Below are 20,946 nucleotides of genomic sequence, written 5' to 3'. Positions count from 1 at the left end.
GTAGGAAGAGAGGACAGTGATTGGTTCTCAGTGAATGTATGTTTGCGGTAGGGGTATTTGATGTCTCCATGGTTGTTTAATTTGTTTATGGATGGGGTTGTTAGGGAGGTGAATGCAAGAGTTTTGGAAAGAGGGGCAAGTATGAAGTCTGTTGGTGATAAGAGAGCTTGGTAAGTGAGTCAGTTGTTCGTTGATGATACAGCGCTGGTGGCTGATTCATGTGAGAAACTGCAGAAGCTGGTGACTGAGTTTGGTAAAGTGTGTGAAAGAAGAAAGTTAAGAGTAAATGTGAATAAGAGCAAGGTTATTAGGTACAATAGGGTTGAGGGTCAAGTCAATTGGGAGGCAAGTTTGATTGGAGAAAAACTGGTGGAAGTAAAGTGTTTTAGATATCTGGGAGTGCATCTGGCAGCGGATGGAACCATGGAAGTGGAAGTGGATCATAGGGTGGGGGAGGGGGCGAAAATCCTGGGAGCCTTGAAGAATGTGTGGAAGTCGAGAACATTATCTCGGAAAGCAAAAATGGGTATGTTTGAAGGAATAGTGGTTCCAACAATGTTGTATGGGTGCGAGGCGTGGGCTATGGATAGAGTTGTGCGCAGGAGGATGGATGTGCTGGAAATGAGATGTTTGAGGACAGTGTGTGGTGTGAGGTGGTTTGATCGAGTAAGTAACGTAAGGGTAAGAGAGATGTGTGGAATTAAAAAGAGCGTGGTTGAGAGTGCAGAAGAGGGTGTTTTGAAATGGTTTGGGCACATGTAGAGAATGAGAGAGGAAAGGTTGACCAAGAGGATATATGTGTCGGAATTGGAGGGAACGAGGAGAAGTGGGAGACCAAATTGGAGGTGGAAAGATGGAGTGAAAAAGATTTTGTGTGATCGGGGCCTGAACATGCAGGAGGGTGAAAGGAGGGCAAGGAATAGAGTGAATTGGATCGATGTGGTATACCGGGGTTGACGTGCTGTCAATGGATTGAATCAGGGCATGTGAAGCGTCTGGGGTAAACCATGGAAAGCTGTGTAGGTATGTATATTTGCGTGTGTGGACGTATGTATATACATGTGTATGGGGGTCGGTTGGGCCATTTCTTTCGTCTGTTTCCTTGCGTTACCTCGCAGACGCGGGAGACAGCGACAAAGCAAATTAAGAAAAAAAAATTGTGTCTGTGTGTTTGTGTATATATTAATGGATTTGCCATTTTTCATTTCTTTCCTGGTGCTACCCTGCTGTTTTGGGAAATGGCGGTCAAGTATGATAACAATAAAAAGATCCACAGATATATATATAAATGCACATATTCATACTTGTTTGACTTCATCCATTCATGGCACAACTCTGCCCCACAGGACACAGCATTTTCACCCACTACTTTGGCGTGTTAGTGCCAGGAGAACATACAATCATATAGAGGCTCCTGATGATTGTTGGCAAGCAAAATTTCCATGTCTAAAACCTTATAATTTCACCCATAATTCCATATCTCAAAATAGCGTACCCTATCCCTCTTCAGTTACTTGTTCATTTTTTTGTAACCATTTCATGCAGGCACCAGACACCTGTTGTCTATTGCTTTTATATGCCTTACAGTGTGCTTCATTTGCCCACCATATTTTCAGCACTCCAAATTCTGGACTGGAACACCAACACAATAGAAAACATCATTACACTGAGCAATAGATGTATGGGAAAAAATTACTAACTGCAAAAAAGAAACATGAGAAAGAAATGAGTAAATTGTAAAAGAAAATCCTTTTACTTTAATCCTAGTGAAGCTTGGAAAATTAACATGATCCTTGAATTTATTGAACCATCCATGACCAGCCTTAAATTATGTGTTAAGGTTTGTGTACTTTCCTTTGACATCTTCAAAGGGATTTCTTGTATTTGCTTTTATTGCCATTAGGATTAACAGGGCATGACGTTGTATCAGATCATCCATCAACAAAGTTAATGATTTCTCCATCTCCTAGATAGCACCAGTTTTCTTCTTGGATATGAGAGTTGATTTGAAAGGAGCTGATCCTTTTGACTTTTCTTACTATCACATCTTTCTCGTGCCATCTCATTTCTTTCTTGATTAGCCTTCCTACAAATCATATTATCATGAAGTATTTCCTTTCCAATGCCGTCGGAGACATCACCAGGTATTCACATGCATCCTCTTTTGTACTTCTTTTTTTTTCATCTAAGGTCCATGTCTCTCATCCACACAGCACCATTGTAACTACTATACCATTAGACATATCAAACTTTGCCCTCACAGATAATGGCCACTTTCACATGCTCTACAATGCACTCGGAACTTTTACTCCTTTACCAACCCTGTTATTTGCTTCAGCTCCCAATGTTCCATCCACTCCCTTGTCCATTTCCAGGTATCTGAAACACCCCACTTCCTCATGGGTCACTCCTTGCAAACTCACACTGACCTTGCTCTCTCCCATGCTAAACCTCATTACTTTACTTATATTCACAACTTTTTCCTTTAACATGTTCTCCCAAACTCAGGCACCAGCTTCTGCAGTTTCTCTCTTGAGTCTGCCACCAGCTTTGTCATCCAGGCCCCCACCCCTATTTGATTGTAGGCCCATCCCTCTCTCCAAAAGTCTTGCATTTATCTCCCTTGCCACCGCATCTATAAATAAGATAATCAGCTATGGAGACATCACACACCTGGAAGTACTCCCTTCTTCTCATTTATACACACATACAAAATTGATAAACTGTTTTATTTGTACAGTTCCCTGATTTATTGATCCACTTTTTTTTTCAGAGATACAAATACATGCAAGAGAAAACTAAGGAGCAGTTACTGGATTATGTGCTGCAGCAGGTGCGGTCATCTGCCATCCAACTTACCTCAACAAACCTAAAAGACGTAACATCCAGGGAAGATAGTACCAACAAACCATGGCTTGTCATTTTCCATGCTGACACTGATGAAGTTGATGATTTTTGGAGCACTCGGATTAAACTGAGTGCTATTTTGGTAAGTTTTGTATTCTGTACTTGTTCATGTTTTGTTGCACAGATAATTCCTTGAATGAATTTGGCATATTATGAACAGACAGTACTGTAAATAAAAGTTTTGGGTTTTAGATTTGTATATTGGGTCTGGGTTAACTAGACCAATTTGTTCTGGACCCCATCTTGTCAAGTAAATTGATTATTAGTATTTTGCTGCATAGTGTAGTGGAAAAAATAATATATGAGAGATAAGGGATAAAGCATTATGGATTAGTCACTGGATCCCATAATAGGAAAACGAAGGGCATAGGTGTAAGTATGGAAGTGAAGAAAGACCTATGCAGCTGAAATATAGATGTAGGATGAGTGAGAGTGTTAAAGAATTGAAGCTCTGGGAATGAATTATTTGAGAGTATGTGGTATGACCAGATGGAATGAAGAATGTAATGAGGGGGTGTATGAGAAATTTACCATGGCAGGAAATGCAAGGTAGTGCATTATGGAGTGGTAGAGTGGGTGAAACATATTCTAAGGTGGTTTGGGCATATGAAGAATATGAGATGGGGAGTTTACAAGGAAAGTGTATGATGGTATGATTAAAGGGGTTGGTGTGAGAAGAAGACCTCCTTTGGCTTGGAGAAATATTAGAGAGAGAGAAATGGTGACAGAATGCATGGAATGATACATGTGAGAAAGGCATTTAAGAACATGGATATGTAGAGACTCTTTGATAGTTCTCAGAGGGAATGGGCATTAGAGATACATATAGATAGATAGGTGAGCTTACTTGGCTGTAATAAGGCACTGCAGTAAGTAATATGAATATATATGAAATGGGAAGTACAGTACATATATACTGTAATGTGCTTACCATAAATTCATGGCTGACATGAGCTCAGCCAAGTGTAGGTGTATCAGTAAGAGAAAGGGGAAGCTAGGGTAGGAAGACATTGGGGCGGGTTGCTGGGGAGGTGGGAAAAGCCAATGATGTTGCATGATGATAAGAAATGTTGCTTGAGACAAAAGAAGGCTTTGGTGATCTACTGGCTACTAAATTTCTTTGTTTGATGTGGATTTTGGCATATTGTGAAGTGCTCGTGCAACAGGAAGACTGTGTACCAAGTTGTACTTCCGTATAGTTTCTCATACATAGACAGATCAATATTCACTTGCAGATCGACAGAAAGCACAGAGGTAGATAGAAAGTAGTTGTACTTCCGTATAGTTTCTCATACATAGACAGATCAATATTCACTTGCAGATCGACAGAAAGCACAGAGGTAGATAGAAAGAAGGACTAAAGTGAGTGAAGCTGTAAGAAAAGGTTAAAGGCCAGAAATTTGCCTGTGGAAGAGAGAAGTAAAAAGATTGCTTGATCATGACTTTTGCAGTCGATTTATCATACCACTCATTACTTGGCTCAGTAGGGAGAATCCTTGAGAAAAGAGATTGAAATATTCAAGATTTTTAAGGAAATGGAAGTTGAGGAGAAATCAAGACCCAGGAAATGGTGTAGTAGAAGCTGGAAGGGTTAATTGTCAACCTACCTTGGAATAAGCTAGACCAGTGCATGTTTCCAAGAAAGAAAAGTTTTAGGTTGTATGCAGAAGTGGAACAGACAAGTAAATGCAACTAAGTTTAGAAGCACACTCCTTCAAAACACAAAGTGTTATGCCACCTGGAAAATATACATATTTTTTGTAGATTTATGGGAGAATACAAATCATGGTATTTCTTTGTTATTTGGAGAGAGAGCTCTCATATCATCAGGATGGAAAAGCAAAGGAAAGCTGTTAGAGATGCATTAGGCTTAAGACTAAGGAAGCCTATCTGTGAGTGAAGAAAGTTTGTTGTACTTCTTTTAGATTAAAGGGATTTGAGTCAGGGGGTCTGAGGAGCTGAGCCAGTTGTTTTCTGATGATATATCAGCAGTGGCAGATTTGAGTGAAAAACTGATGAAGCTACTGTGAATGTGAATGGAGAAGATTAAAGGTAAACGTTGATGAAAACAAGGTTATTAGGTTTAGTAGTGAAGAGAGAGAGGTTATTTGGAGTGAATGTTCACCTCAGGGTTGAAATACTTGCAATAATTTTGGGTAGAGATGAAACCTGAATGCAAGTCAAAGGATGAGTAGTTTTTCTGGCTCATCATGCCATGTCCCTTCCTCAAATGGTCTTGGAACAGGAAGGGTTAAACCACGGATTAGAAGAGATAGTCTGAAGAGGAGGGGATACACACCATCATTTTGGTAACATTAATTAGTTATTTACCTATTTATATTGTATGGAGAGGGAGCTTTATTCTCATAGGGCCCCATCTCTTAACCTGTGCTATGTGATAGACAGAAGCATCACCAGTCTCACTTCTATAAGCACTACCCATATACCTCTGTCTTCTCTTTCACTAGCAACTTCTTCATCTCACCAATTACTATCCTTTCTAACCAGTCCACCTCTCAACTAACACATGCTTAATCATCTTTAGCACATGCAGCACTGCTTCCCTGAATACCTCCAATTCCTCATCTGCTTCTCTTGCCTCATTTACACTCACTTTTTGCCATTCTACACTCAATATCTGGTATTTCTTCACGTGTCTTTTTTAAGCTCACTTTCACCACTCTCTTCTTGCATTAAATGTTTCCTCTTTTCCGAAAGCCTTTAACAATCTTCACTTTCTCCCACACAAGGTAATGATGAGACATTCTACCAGCTGCACTTCTCAGCACATTTACATCCAAAAGTCTCTTCTGTACACCTGTCAATTTTAATGTATTCCAGTAATGCCCACTGGCCACCTCTCCTATTTGTGTAGGTATACTTGTGTATATCCATCATTATAAACCTGGTATTCCCAATCACTAGTCATTTTTCAACATGCAACTCCACAAGTTGTTCACCATTAACATTGATAACAATGAATACCCCATCCTCCCAATTATACCATTAAAGGTTGCAGTACTCTCCTTTGCATTTGAATGGACCATCACTAATACCTAGTACATTCAAAACTGCTAACACACTCAATCACCTGCTCCCAAAACGCTTGCGTCTCATAATTTTTTCATCTCATGGCGAGGTGCATAATTATCCATCTCTTGCAATCATTTTTATTTTCATCCACAGCAGTCTGGAGTTCACTTTCTTGCACTCTTTCACACTCCCTCACAACTTCTTCCGTAGCTTTTACCCCACACAGCAACCCCTGACTTTACTTTTAAGACATTTCCAAATAATTCTTTCCCTTTACCCTTGAGTTTTGTTTCATTCAAAGCTAGAGCATTTAGGTTCCTTTGTTAAACATGCTGCCTATCTCTCCTTTCTTCTTATCTTGCTTACATCCACAAACATTGACACCCCAACCCGATCCTTTGAGGAGGATGAGTGTTCTTGTTTGGCTGCTGCTTATGTTCCATCTTTTTGTTTATTTATTTATTTTGCTTTGTCGCTGTCTCCCTCGTTAGCGAGGTAGCGCAAGGAAACAGACAAAGGAATGGCCCAACCCACCCACATACACATGTATATACATACACGTCCACACACGCAAATATACATACCTATACATCTCAATGTATACATATATATACACACACAGACATATACATATATCCATATGTACATAATTCATACTGCCTACATTTATTCATTCCCATCGCCACCTCACCTCACATGGAATAACAACCCCCTCCCCCCTCATGTGTGCGAGGTAGTGCTGGGAAAAGACAACAAAGGCCACATTCGTTCACACTCAGTCTCTAGCTGTCATGTAATAATGCGTTGAAACCACAGCTCCCTTTTCCACATCCAGGCCCCACACAACTTTCCATGGTTTACCCCAGACGCTTCACATGCCCTGGTTCAATCCATTGACAGCACGTCGACCCCGGCATACCACATCGTTCCAATTCACTCTATTCCTTGCATGCCTTTCACCCTCCTGCATGTTCAGACCCGATCACTCAAAATCTTTTTCACTCCATCTTTCCACCCAAAATTTGGTCTCCCACTTCTCCTCGTTCCCTCCACCTCTGACACATATATCCTCTTGGTCAATCTTTCCTCACTCATTGTCTCCATGTGACCAAACCATTTCAAAACACCGTCTTCTGCTGTCTCAACCACACTCTTTTTATTTCCACACGTCTCTCTTACCCTTACATTACTTACTCGATCAAACCACCTCACACCACATATTGTCCTCAAATATCTCATTTCCAGCACATCCACCTTCTTGCGCACAACTCTATCCATAGCCCACGCCTCGCAACGATACAACATTGTTGGAACCACTATTCCTTCAAACATACCCATTTTTGCTTTCCGAGATAATGTTCTCGCTTTCCACACATTTTTCAATTCTCCAGAACATTCGCCCCTCCCCCACACTGTGACTCACTTCTGCTTCCATGGTTCCATCGCTGCCAAATCCACTCCTAGATATCTAAAACACTTCACTTCCTCTAGTCTTTCTCCATTCAAGCTTACCTCCCAATTGACTTGTCCCTCAACCATACTGTCCCTAATAACCTTACTCTTATTTGCATTTACTCTTAGCTTTCCTCTTTCACACACTCTACCAAACTCAGTCACCAGCTTCTGCCTTTTCTTACCCAAATCAGCCACCAGCGCTGTATCATCAGCGAGCAACAACTGACTCGCCTCCCAAGCCCTCACATTCACAAAAGACTATGTACTTGGCCCTCTCTCCAAAACTCTTTCGTTCACCTCCCTAACAACCCCATCCATAAACAAATTAAACAACTATGGAGCCATCACGCACCCCTGCTGCAAACCGACATTCACTTTCCTCTCTTTCACATCGTACACATGCTTTACATCCTTGATAAAAACTTTTCACTGCTTCTAGCAACTTGCCTCCCACACCATGTACTCTTAATACCTTCCGAAGAACATCTCTATAAACTCTATCATATGCCTTCTCCAAATCCATAAATGCTACATTCAAATTCATCTGATTTTCTAAGTATTTCTCACATACATTTTTCAAAGGAAATGCCTGATCCACACATCTTCTACCACTTCTGAAACCAGACTGCTCTTCCCCAGTCTGCCTCCACTCTCTCAGTCAATACCCTCCCATATAATTTCCCAGGAATACTCAACAAACTTATACTTCTAGAATTTGAACACTCACCTTTATCCTCTTTGCATTTGTATAATGGCACTACGGATGTATTCCGCCAATCCTCAGGCACCTCACCATGAACCATACATACATTGAATATCCTCACCAACCAGCCAACAACACAGTCAAACCCCCTTTTTTAATATATTCCACTGCAATATCATCCAAACCCGTCTCCTTGCCGGCTTTCGTCTTCCCCAAAGATTTCACAACGTCTTTTCTGTTTACCAAATCAGTCTCCCTAACCCTCCCACTTTGCACACCACCTTGACCAAAACACCCTATATCTGCCACATTATCATTTAACATGTTCAGTAAACCTTCAAAAAATACATTCCATCTCTTTCTCACATCATCACTACTTGATATTACCTCCCTGTTAGTTCCCTTCACCGATGTTCCCAGTTGTTCTCTTGTCTTACCCACTTTATTTATCTCCTTCCAAAACATCTTTTTATTCTCCCTAAAATTTAATGATTCTTTCTCACCCCAACTCTTATTTGCCCTCTTTTTCACCTTTTGCACCTTTATCTTAACCTCTTGCCTCTTTCTTTTATACATCTCCCAGTCATTTGCATTATTTCCTTGCAAAAATCTTCCAAATGCCTCCTTCTTTTATACATCTCCCAGTCATTTGTGTCATTTTCTTGCAAAAGTCGTCCAAATGCCTCTTTCATTTCTTTCACTTATAATCTTACTTCTTTATCCCACCACTCACTACTCTATTTAATCTGCTAACCTCCCAAGCTTCTTATGTCACAAGCATCTTTTGCGGAAGCCATCACTGCTTCCCTAAATGCATCACATTCCTCCCCCACTCCCCTTATGTCCTTTGCTCTCACCTTTTTCCATTCTGCACTCAGTCTCTCCTGGTACTTGCTCACATAAAGTCTCCTTTGCAAGCTCACTTACTCTCACCACTCTCTTCATCCCAACATTTTCTCTTGTTTTCTGAAGACCCCTATAAAATTTCATCTTCACCCCCACAAGATAATGATCAGACGTCCCTCCAGTTGCACCTCTGAGCACATTAACATCCAAATGTCTCTCTGTCACGTGCCTACCAATTAACATGTTATCCAATAATGTGCTGGAAATGAGATGTTTGAGGACAATGTGTGGTGTGAGGTGGTTTGATTGAGTAAGTAATGTAAGGGTAAGAGAGATGTGTGGAAATAAAAAGAGCGTGGTTGAGAGAGCATAAGAGGGTGTTTTGAAATGGTTTGGGCACATGGAGAGACTGAGTGAGGAAAGATTGACCAGGAGGATATATGTGTCGGAGGTGGAGGGAACGAGGAGAAGTGGGAGACCAAATTGGAGGTGGAAAGATGGAGTGAAAAAGATTTTGAGTGATCGGGGCCTGAACATGCAGGAGGGTGAAAGGCGGGCAAGGAATAGAGTGAATTGGATCGATGTGGTATACCGGGGTCGACGTGCTGTCAGTGGATTGAATCAGGGCAGGTGAAGCATCTGGGATAAACCATGGAAAGTTGTGTGGGGCCTGGATGTGGAAAGGGAGCTGTGGTTTCGGTGCATTATTACATGACAGCTGGAGACAGAGAGTGAACGAATGTGGCCTTTGTTGTCTTTTCCTAGTGCTACCTCGCACACATGAGGGGGGAGGGAGATGTTATTCCATGTTCGGCGAGGTGGCGATGGGAATGGATAAAGGCAGACAGTGTGAATTGTGTGCATGTGTATATATGTATGTGTCTGTGTGTGTATATATATGTGTACATTGAGATGTATAGGTATGTATATTTGCGTGTGTGGATGTGTATGTATATACATGTGTATGGGGGTGGATTGGGCCATTTCTTTCATCTGTTTCCTTGCGCTACCTTGCAAACACGGGAGACAGCGACAAAGCAAAATAAAAATAATAATAATAATGTGTATATATATATATATATATATATATATATTTTTTTTTTTTTTTTTTTTTTTTTTTATACTTTGTCGCTGTCTCCCGCGTCTGCGAGGTAGCGCAAGGAAACAGATGAAAGAAATGGCCCAACCCACCCCCATACACATGTATATACATACGTCCACACACACAAATATACACACCTACACAGCTTTCCATGGTTTACCCCAGACGCTTCACATGCCTTGATTCAATCCACTGACAGCACGTCAACCCCGGTATACCACATCGCTCCAATTCACTGTATTCCTTGCCCTCCTTTCACCCTCCTGCATGTTCAGGCCCCGATCACACAAAATCTTTTTCACTCCATCTTTCCACCTCCCATTTGGTCTCCCTCTTCTCCTCGTTCCCTCCACCTCCGACACATATCCTCTTGGTCAATCTTTCCTCACTCATTCTCTCCATGTGACCAAACCATTTCAAAACACCCTCTTCTGCTCTTTCAACCACGCTCTTTTTATTTCCACACATCTCTCTTACCCTTACGTTACTTACTCGATCAAACCACCTCACACCACACATTGTCCTCAAACATCTCATTTCCAGCACATCCAACCTCCTGTGCACAACTCTATCCATAGTCCACGCCTCGCAACCATACAACATTGTTGGAACCACTATTCCTTCAAACATACCCATTTTTGCTTTCTGAGATAATGTTCTTGACTTCCACACATTCTTCAAGGCTCCCAGAATTTTCGCCCCCTCCCCCACCCTATGATCCACTTCCGCTTCCATGGTTCCATCCGCTGCCAGATCCACTCCCAGATATCTAAAACACTTCACTTCCAGTTTTTCTCCATTCAAACTCACCTCCCAATTGACTTGACCCTCAACCCTACTGTACCTAATAACCTTGCTCTTATTCACATTTACTCTTAACATTCTTCTTTCACACACTTTACCAAACTCAGTCACCAGCTTCTGCAGTTTCTCACATGAATCAGCCACCAGCGCTGTATCATCAGCGAACAACAACTGACTCACTTCCCAAGCTCTCTCATCCCCAACAGACTTCATACTTGCCCCTTTTTCCAAAACTCTTGCATTCACCTCCCTAACAACCCCATCCATAAACAAATATAACAACCATGGAGACATCACACACCCCTGCCGCAAACCTACATTCACTGAGAACCAATCACTTTCCTCTCTTCCTACACGTACACATGCCTTACATCCTCGATAAAAACTTTTCACTGCTTCTAACAACTTGCCTCCCACACCATATATTCTTAATACCTTCCACAGAGCATCTCTATCAACTCTATCATATGCCTTCTCCAGATCCATAAATGCTACATACAAATCCATTTGCTTTTCTAAGTATTTGTCACATACATACTTCAAAGCAAACATCTGATCCACACATCCTCTACCACTTCTGAAACTACACTGCTCTTCCCCAATTTGATGCTCTGTACATGCCTTTACCCTCTCGATCAATATATATATATATATATATATATATATATATATATATATATATATATTTTTTTTTTTTTTTTTTTCTTGCTTTGTCGCTGTGTCCTGCGTTTGCGAGGTAGCGCAAGGAAACAGACGAAAGAAATATCCCAACCCACCCCATACACATGCCTTGATTCAATCCACTGACAGCACGTCAACCCCGGTATACCACATCGCTCCAATTCACTCTATTCTTTGCCCTCCTTTCACCCTCCTGCATGTTCAGGCCCCGATCACACAAAATCTTTTTCACTCCATCTTTCCACCTCCAATTTGGTCTCCCACTTCTCCTCGTTCCCTCCACCTCCGACACATATATCCTCTTGGTCAATCTTTCCTCACTCATTCTCTCCATGTGACCAAACCATTTCAAAACACCCTCTTCTGCTCTCTCAACCACGCTCTTTTTATTTCCACACATCTCTCTTACCCTTACGTTACTTACTCGATCAAACCACCTCACACCACACATTGTCCTCAAACATCTCATTTCCAGCACATCCATCCTCCTGCGCACAACTCTATCCATAGTCCACGCCTCGCAACCAAACAACATTGTTGGAACTACTATTCCTTCAAACATACCCATTTTTGCTTTCCGAGATAATGTTCTCGACTTCCACACATTCTTCGAGGCTCCCAGAATTTTCGCCCCCTCCCCCACCCTATGATCCACTTCCGCTTCCATGTTTCCATCCGCTACCAGATCCACTCCCAGATATCTAAAACACTTCACTTCCTCCAGTTATTCTCCATTCAAACTTACCTCCCAATTGAATTGACCCTCAACCCTACTGTACCTAATAACCTTGCTCTTATTCACATTTACTCTTAACTTTCTTCTTTCACACACTTTACCAAACTCAGTCACCAGCTTCTGCAGTTTTTCACATGAATCAGCCACCATATATATATATATATATATATATATATATATATATATATATATATATTTTTTTTTTTTTTTTTTTTTTTTTTTTTTTTATACTTTGTCGCTGTCTCCCGCGTTTGCGAGGTAGCGCAGGGAAACAGACGAAAGAAATGGCCCAACCCCCCCCCCCATACACATGTACATACACACGTCCACACACGCAAATATACATACCTACACAGCCTTCCATGGTTTACCCCAGACGCTTCACATGCCCTGATTCAATCCACTGACAGCACGTCAAACCCTGTATACCACATCGCTCCAATTCACTCTATTCCTTGCCCTCCTTTCACCCTCCTGCATGTTCAGGCCCCGATCACACAAAATCTTTTTCACTCCATCTTTCCACCTCCAATTTGGTCTCCCTCTTCTCCTCGTATCCTCCACCTCCGACACATATATCCTCTTGGTCAATCTTTCCTCACTCATTCTCTCCATGTGCCCAAACCATTTCAAAACACCCTCTTCTGCTCTCTCAACCACGCTCTTTTTATTTCCACACATCTCTCTTACCCTTACGTTACTTACTCGATCAAACCACCTCACACCACACATTGTCCTCAAACATCTCATTTCCAGCACATCCATCCTCCTGCGCACAACTCTATCCATAGCCCACGCCTCGCAACCATACAACATATATGCTCTGTGGAAGGTATTAAGAATATATGGTGTGGGAGGCAAGTTGTTAGAAGCAGTGAAAAGTTTTTATCGAGGATGTAAGGCATGTGTACGTGTAGGAAGAGAGGAAAGTGATTGGTTCTCAGTGAATGTAGGTTTGCGGCAGGGGTGTGTGATGTCTCCATGGTGTTTAATTTGTTTATGGATGGGGTTGTTAGGGAGGTAAATGCAAGAGTCCTGGAAAGAGGGGCAAGTATGAAGTCTGTTGGGGATGAGAGAGCTTGGGAAGTGAGTCAGTTGTTGTTCGCTGATGATACAGCGCTGGTGGCTGATTCATGTGAGAAACTGCAGAAGCTGGTGACTGAGTTTGGTAAAGTGTGTAGAAGAAGAAAGTTAAGAGTAAATGTGAATAAGAGCAAGGTTATTAGGTACAGTAGGGTTGAGGGTCAAGTCAATTGGGAGGTGAGTTTGAATGGAGAAAAACTGGAGGAAGTGAAGTGTTTTAGATATCTGGGAGTGGATCTGTCAGCGGATGGAACCATGGAAGCGGAAGTGGATCATAGGGTGGGGGAGGGGGCGAAAATTTTGGGAGCCTTGAAAAATGTGTGGAAGTCGAGAACATTATCTCGGAAAGCAAAAATGGGTATGTTTGAAGGAATAGTGGTTCCAACAATATATATATATATATATATATATACATATATATATATATATATATATATATATATATATATATATATATATATATATATATATATATATATATATATATATATATTTTTTTTTTATACTTTGTCGCTGTCTCCCGCGTTTGCGAGGTAGCGCAAGGAAACAGACGAAAGAAATGACCCAACCCCCCCCATACACATGTATATACATACGTCCACACACGCAAATATACATACCTACACAGCTTTCCATGGTTTACCCCAGACGCTTCACATGCCTTGATTCAATCCACTGACAGCACGTCAACCCCGGTATACCACATCGCTCCAATTCACTCTATTCTTTGCCCTCCTTTCACCCTCCTGCATGTTCAGGCCCCGATCACACAAAATCTTTTTCACTCCATCTTTCCACCTCCAATTTGGTCTCCCTCTTCTCCTCGTTCCCTCCACCTCCGACACATATATCCTCTTGGTCAATCTTTCCTCACTCATTCTCTCCATGTGCCCAAACCACTTCAAAACACCCTCTTCTGCTGTCTCAACCACGCTCTTTTTATTTCCACACATCTCTCTTACCCTTACGTTACTCACTCGATCAAACCACCTCACACCACACATTGTCCTCAAACATCTCATTTCCAGCACATCCATCCTCCTGCACACAACTCTATCCATAGCCCACGCCTCGCAACCATACAACATTGTTGGAACCACTATTCCTTCAAACATACCCATTTTTGCTTTCCGAGATAATGTTCTCGACTTCCACACATTCTTCAAGGCCCCCAGAATTTTCGCCCCCTCCCTCACCCTATGATCCACTTCCGCTTCCATGGTTCCATCCGCTGCCAGATCCACTCCCAGATATCTAAAACACTTCACTTCCTCCAGTTTTTCTCCATTCAAACTCACCTCCCAATTGACTTGACCCTCAACCCTACTGTACCTAATAACCTTGCTCTTATTCACATTTACTCTTAACTTTCTTCTTCCACACACTTTACCAAACTCAGTCACCAGCTTCTGCAGTTTCCCACATGAATCAGCCACCAGCGCTGTATCATCAGCGAACAACAACTGACTCACTTCCCAAGCTCTCTCATCCCCAACAGACTTCATACTTGCCCCTCTTTCCAAAACTCTTGCATTTACCTCCCTAACAACCCCCATCCATAAACAAATTAAACAACCATGGAGACATCACACACCCCTGCCGCAAACCTACATTCACTGAGAACCAATCACTTTCCTCTCTCCCTACACGTGCACATGCCTTACATCCTCGATAAAAACTTTTCACTGCTTCTAACAACTTTCCTCCCACACCATATATTCTTAATACCTTCCACAGAGCATCTCTATCAACTCTATCATATGCCTTCTCCAGATTCATAAATGCTACATACAAATCCATTTGCTTTTCTAAGTATTTCTCACATACATTCTTCAAAGCAAACACCTGATCCACACATCCTCTACCACTTCTGAAACCACACTGCTCTTCCCCAATCTGATGCTCTGTACATGCCCTCACCCTCTCAATCAATACCCTCCCATATAATTTACCAGGAATACTCAACAAACTTATACCTCTGTAATTTGAGCACTCACTCTTATCCCCTTTGCCTTTGTACAATGGCACTATGCACGCATTCCGCCAATCCTCAGGCACCTCACCATGAGTCATACATACATTAAATAACCTTACCAACCAGTCAACAATACAGTCACCCCCTTTTTTAATAAATTCCACTGCAATACCATCCAAACCTGCTGCCTTGCCAGCTTTCATCTTCCGCAAAGCTTTCACTACCTCTTCTCTGTTTACGAAATCATTTTCCCTAACCCTCTCACTTTGCACACCACCTCGACCAAAACACCCTATATCTGCCACTCTATCATCAAACACATTCAACAAACCTTCAAAATACTCACTCCATCTCCTTCTCACATCACCACTACTTGTTATCACCTCCCCATTTGCGCCCTTCACTGAAGTTCCCATTTGCTCCCTTGTCTTACGCACTTTATTTACCTCCTTCCAGAACATCTTTTTATTCTCCCTAAAATTTAATGATACTCTCTCACCCCAACTCTCATTTGCCCTTTTTTTAACCTCTTGCACCTTTCTCTTGACCTCCTGTCTCTTTCTTTTATACATCTCCCACTCCATAGCATTTTTTCCCTGCAAAAATCGTCCAAATGCCTCTCTCTTCTCTTTCACTAATACTCTTACTTCTTCATCCCACCACTCACTACCCTTTCTAATCAACCCACCTCCCACTCTTCTCATGCCACAAGCATCTTTTGCGCAATCCATCACTGATTCCCTAAATACCTCCCATTCCTCCCCCACTCCCCTTGCTTCCATTGTTCTCACCTTTTTCCATTCTGTACTCAGTCTCTCCTGGTACTTCCTCACACAGGTCTCCTTCTCAAGCTCACTTACTCTCGCCACCCTCTTCACCCCAACATTCACTCTTCTTTTCTGAAAACCCATACAAATCTTCACCTTAGCCTCCACAAGATAATGATCAGACATCCCTCCAGTTGCACCTCTCAGCACATTAACATCCAAAAGTCTCTCTTTCTCACGCCTGTCAATTAACACGTAATCCAATAACGCTCTCTGGCCATCTCTCCTACTTACATAAGTATACTTATGTATATCTCACTTTTTAAACCAGGTATTCCCAATCATCAGTCCTTTTTCAGCACATAAATCTACAAGCTCTTCACCATTTCCATTTACAACACTGAACACCCCATGTATACCAATTATTCCCTCAACTGCCACATTACTCACCTTTGCATTCAAATCACCCATCACTATAACCCGGTCTCGTGCATCAAAACCACTAACACACTCATTCAGCTGCTCCCAAAACACTTGCCTCTCTTGATCTTTCTTCTCATGCCCAGGTGCATATGCACCAATAATCACCAACCTCTCTCCATCAACTTTCAGTTTTACCCATATTAATCGAGAATTTACTTTCTTACACTCTATCACATACTCCCACAACTCCTGTTTCAGGAGTATTGCAGGTTTGGATGGTATTGCAGTGGAATTTATTAAAAAAGGGGGTGACTGTATTGTTGACTGGTTGGTAAGGTTATTTAATATATGTATGACTCACGGTGAGGTGCCTGAGGATTGGCGGAATGCGTGCATAGTGCCATTGTACAAAGGCAAAGGGGATAAGAGTGAGTGCTCAGATTACAGAGGTATAAGTTTGTTGAGTATTTCTGGTAAATTATATGGGAGGGTATTGATTGAGAGGGTGAAGGCATGTACAGAGCATCAGATTGGGGAAGAGCAGTGTGGTTTCAGAAGTGGTAGAGGATGTGTGGATCAGGTGTTTGCTTTGACGAATGTATGTGAGAAATACTTAGAAAAGCAAATGGATTTGTATGTAGCATTTATGGATCTGGAGAAGGCATATGATAGAGTTGATAGAGATGCTCTGTGGAAGGTATTAAGAATATATGGTGTGGGAGGCAAGTTGTTAGAAGCAGTGAAAAGTTTTTATCGAGGATGTAAGGCATGTGTACGTGTAGGAAGAGTGGAAAGTGATTGGTTCTCAGTGAATGTAGGTTTGCGGCAGGGGTGTGTGATGTCTCCATGGTTGTTTAATTTGTTTATGGATGGGGTTGTTAGGGAGGTGAATGCAAGAGTTTTGGAAAGAGGGGCAAGTATGAAGTCTGTTGGGGATGAGAGAGCTTGGGAAGTGAGTCAGTTGTTGTTCGCTGATGATACAGCGCTGGTGGCTGATTCATGTGAGAAACTGCAGAAGCTGGTGACTGAGTTTGGTAAAGTATGTGAAAGAAGAAAGTTGAGAGTAAATGTGAATAAGAGCAAGGTTATTAGGTACAATAGGGTTGAGGGTCAAGTCAATTGGGAGGTGAGTTTGAATGGAGAAAAACTGGAGGAAGTGAAGTGTTTTAGATATCTGGGAGTGGATCTGGCAGCGGATGGAACCATGGAAGCGGAAGTGGATCATAGGGTGGGGGAGGGGGCAAAAATTCTGGGAGCCTTGAAGAATGTGTGGAAGTCGAGAACATTATCTCGGAAAGCAAAAATGGGTATGTTTGAAGGAATAGTGGTTCCAACAATGTTGTATGGTTGCAAGGCGTGGGCTATGGATAGAGTTGTGTGCAGGAGGATGGATGTGCTGGAAATGAGATGTTTGAGGACAATGTGTGGTGTGAGGTGGTTTGATCGAGTAAGTAACGTAAGGGTAAGAGAGATGTGTGGAAATAAAAAGAGCGTGGTTGAGAGAGCAGAGGAGGGTGTTTTTAAATGGTTTGGGCACATGGAGAGAATGAGTGAGGAAAGATTGACCAAGAGGATATCTGTGTCGGAGGTGGAGGGAACGAGGAGAAGAGGGAGACCAAATTTTAGGTGGAAAGATGGAGTGAAAAAGATTTTGTGTGATCGGGGCCTGAACATGCAGGAGGGTGAAAGGAGGGCAAGGAATAGAGTGAATTTGAGCAATGTGGTATACCGGGGTTGATGTGCTATCAGTGGATTGAATCAGGGCATGTGAAGTGTCTGGGGTAAACCATGGAAAGCTGTGTAGGTATGTATATTTGCGTGTGTGGACGTATGTATATACATGTGTATGGGGGTGGGTTGGGCCATTTCTTTTGTCTGTTTCCTTGCGCTACCTCGCAAATGCGGGAGACAGCGACAAAGCAAAAAAAAAAAAAGATATATATATATATATATATATATATATATATATATATATATATATATATATATATATATATATATATATACCAATTATTCCCTCAACTGCCACATTACTCACCTTTGCATTCAAATCACCCATCACTATAACCCGGTGTCGTCCATCAAAACCACTAACACACTCATTCAGCTGCTCCCAAAACACTTGCCTCTCATGATCTTTCTTCTCATGCCCAGGTGGATATGCACCAATAATCACCCATCTCTCTCCATCAACTTTCAGTTTTACCCATATTAATCAAGAATTTACTTTCTTACATTCTATCACATACTCCCACAACTCCTGTTTCAGGAGTACTGCTACTCCTTCCCTTGCTCTTGTCCTTCACTAACCCCTGACTTTACTCCCAAGACCTTCCCAAACCACTCTTCCCCTTTACCCTTGAGCTTCGTTTCACTCAGAGCCAAAACATCCACGTTCCTTTCCTCAAACATACTACCTATCTCTCCTTTTTTCACATCTTGGTTACATCCACACACATTTAGACACCCCAATCTGAGTCTACGAGGAGGATGAGCACTCTCCGCGTGACTCCTTCTGTTTCCCATTTTTTAGAAAGTTAAAAATACAAGGAGGGGAGGATTTCTGGCCCCCTGCTCCCATCCCCTCTAGTCGCCTTCTATGACACGTGAGGAATGCGTGGGAAGTATTCTTTCACCCCTATCCCCAGGGATAATTTTTTTTTTTTTCTATGTCGCTGTCTCCCGCGTTTGCGAGGTAGCACAAGGAAACAGACGAAAGAAATGGCCCAACCCACCCCCATACTCATGTATATACATACGTCCACACACGCAAATATACATACCTACACAGCTTTCCATGGTTTACCCCAGACGCTTTACATGCCCTGATTCAATCCACTGACAGCACATCAACCCCGGTATACCACATCGCTCCAATTCACTCTATTCCTTGCCCTCCTTTCACCCTCCTGCATGTTCAGTCCCCGATCACACAAAATCTTTTTCACTCCATCTTTCCACCTCCAATTTGGTCTCCCTCTTCTCCTCGTTCCCTCCACCTCTGACACATATGTCCTCTTGGTCAATCTTTCCTCACTCATTCTCTCCATGTGCCCAAACCATTTCAAAACACCCTCCTCTGCTCTCTCAAGCATGCTCTTTTTATTTCCACACATCTGTCTTACCCTTACGTTACTTACTCGATCAAACCACCTCACACCACACATTGTCCTCAAACATCTCATTTCCAGCACATCCATCCTCCTGCGCACAACTCTATCCATAGCCCACGCCTCGCAACCATACAACATTGTTGGAACCACTATTCCTTCAAACATACCCATTTTTGCTTTCCGAGATAATGTTCTCGACTTCCACACATTCTTCAAGGCCCCCAGAATTTTTGCCCCCTCCCCCACCCTATGATCCACTTCCGCTTCCATGGTTCCATCCGCTGCCAGATCCACTCCCAGATATCTAAAACACTTCACTTCCTCCAGTTTTTCTCCATTCAAACTCACCTCCCAATTGACTTGACCCTCAACCCTACTGTACCTAATAACCTTGCTCTTATTCACATTTACTCTTAACTTTCTTCTTTCACACACTTTACCAAACTCAGTCACCAGCTTCTGCAGTTTGTCACATGAATCAGCCACCAGCGCTGTATCATCAGCGAACAACAACTGACTCACTTCCCAAGCTCTCTCATCCCCAACAGACTTCATGCTTGCCCCTCTTTCCAAAACTCTTGCATTCACCTCCCTAACAACCCCATCCATAAACAAATTAAACAACCATGGAGACATCACACAACCCTACCGCAAACCTACATTCACTGAGAACAAATCACTTTCCTCTCTTCCTGCACGTACACATGCCTTACATCCTCGATAAAAACTTTTCACTGCTTCTAACAACTTGCCTCCCACACCATATATTCTTAATACCTTCCACAGAGCATCTCTATCAACTCTATCATATGCCTTCTCCAGATCCATAAATGCTACATACAAATCCATTTGCTTTTCTAAGTATTTCTCACATACATTCGTCAAAGCAAACACCTGATCCACACATCCTCTACCATTTCTGAAACTACACTGCTCTTCCCCAATCTGATGCTCTGTACATGCCTTCACCCTCTCAATCAATACCCTCCCATATAATTTACCAGGAATACTCAACTTATACCTCTGTAATTTGAGCACTCACTCTTATCCCCTTTGCCTTTGTACAATGGTACTATGCACGCATTCCGCCAATCCTCAGGCACCTCACCGTGAGTCATACATACATTAAATAACCTTGCCAACCAGTCAACAATACAGTCACCCCCCTTTTTAATAAATTCCACTGCAATACCATCCAAACCTGCTGCCTTGCCGGCTTTCATCTTCCGCAACGCTTTTACTACCTCTACTCTGTTTACCAAATCATTTTCCCTAACCCTCTCACTTTGAACACCACCTCGACCAAAACACCCTATAT

The 20,946-nt window shown here is 42.2% G+C and overlaps 1 protein-coding gene across 1 annotated transcript in view; it reads left to right on the top strand.

Moving 5' to 3' along the window:
• LOC139760195 (dnaJ homolog subfamily C member 10-like) overlaps positions 1–20,946 on the top strand; it is a 590,762-nt gene that overhangs the window by 187,590 nt on the left and 382,226 nt on the right. Inside the window, exon 6 of the mRNA XM_071683129.1 lies at positions 2,774–2,989. Within this exon, the coding sequence (XP_071539230.1) occupies positions 2,774–2,989 (216 nt within the window). The remainder of the gene's footprint in view (positions 1–2,773; positions 2,990–20,946) is intronic.

Source organism: Panulirus ornatus, chromosome 35, assembly GCF_036320965.1.
Source record: "Panulirus ornatus isolate Po-2019 chromosome 35, ASM3632096v1, whole genome shotgun sequence".
NCBI lineage: Eukaryota > Metazoa > Arthropoda > Malacostraca > Decapoda > Palinuridae > Panulirus > Panulirus ornatus.
This window is presented reverse-complemented; position numbering and strand designations above follow the sequence as displayed.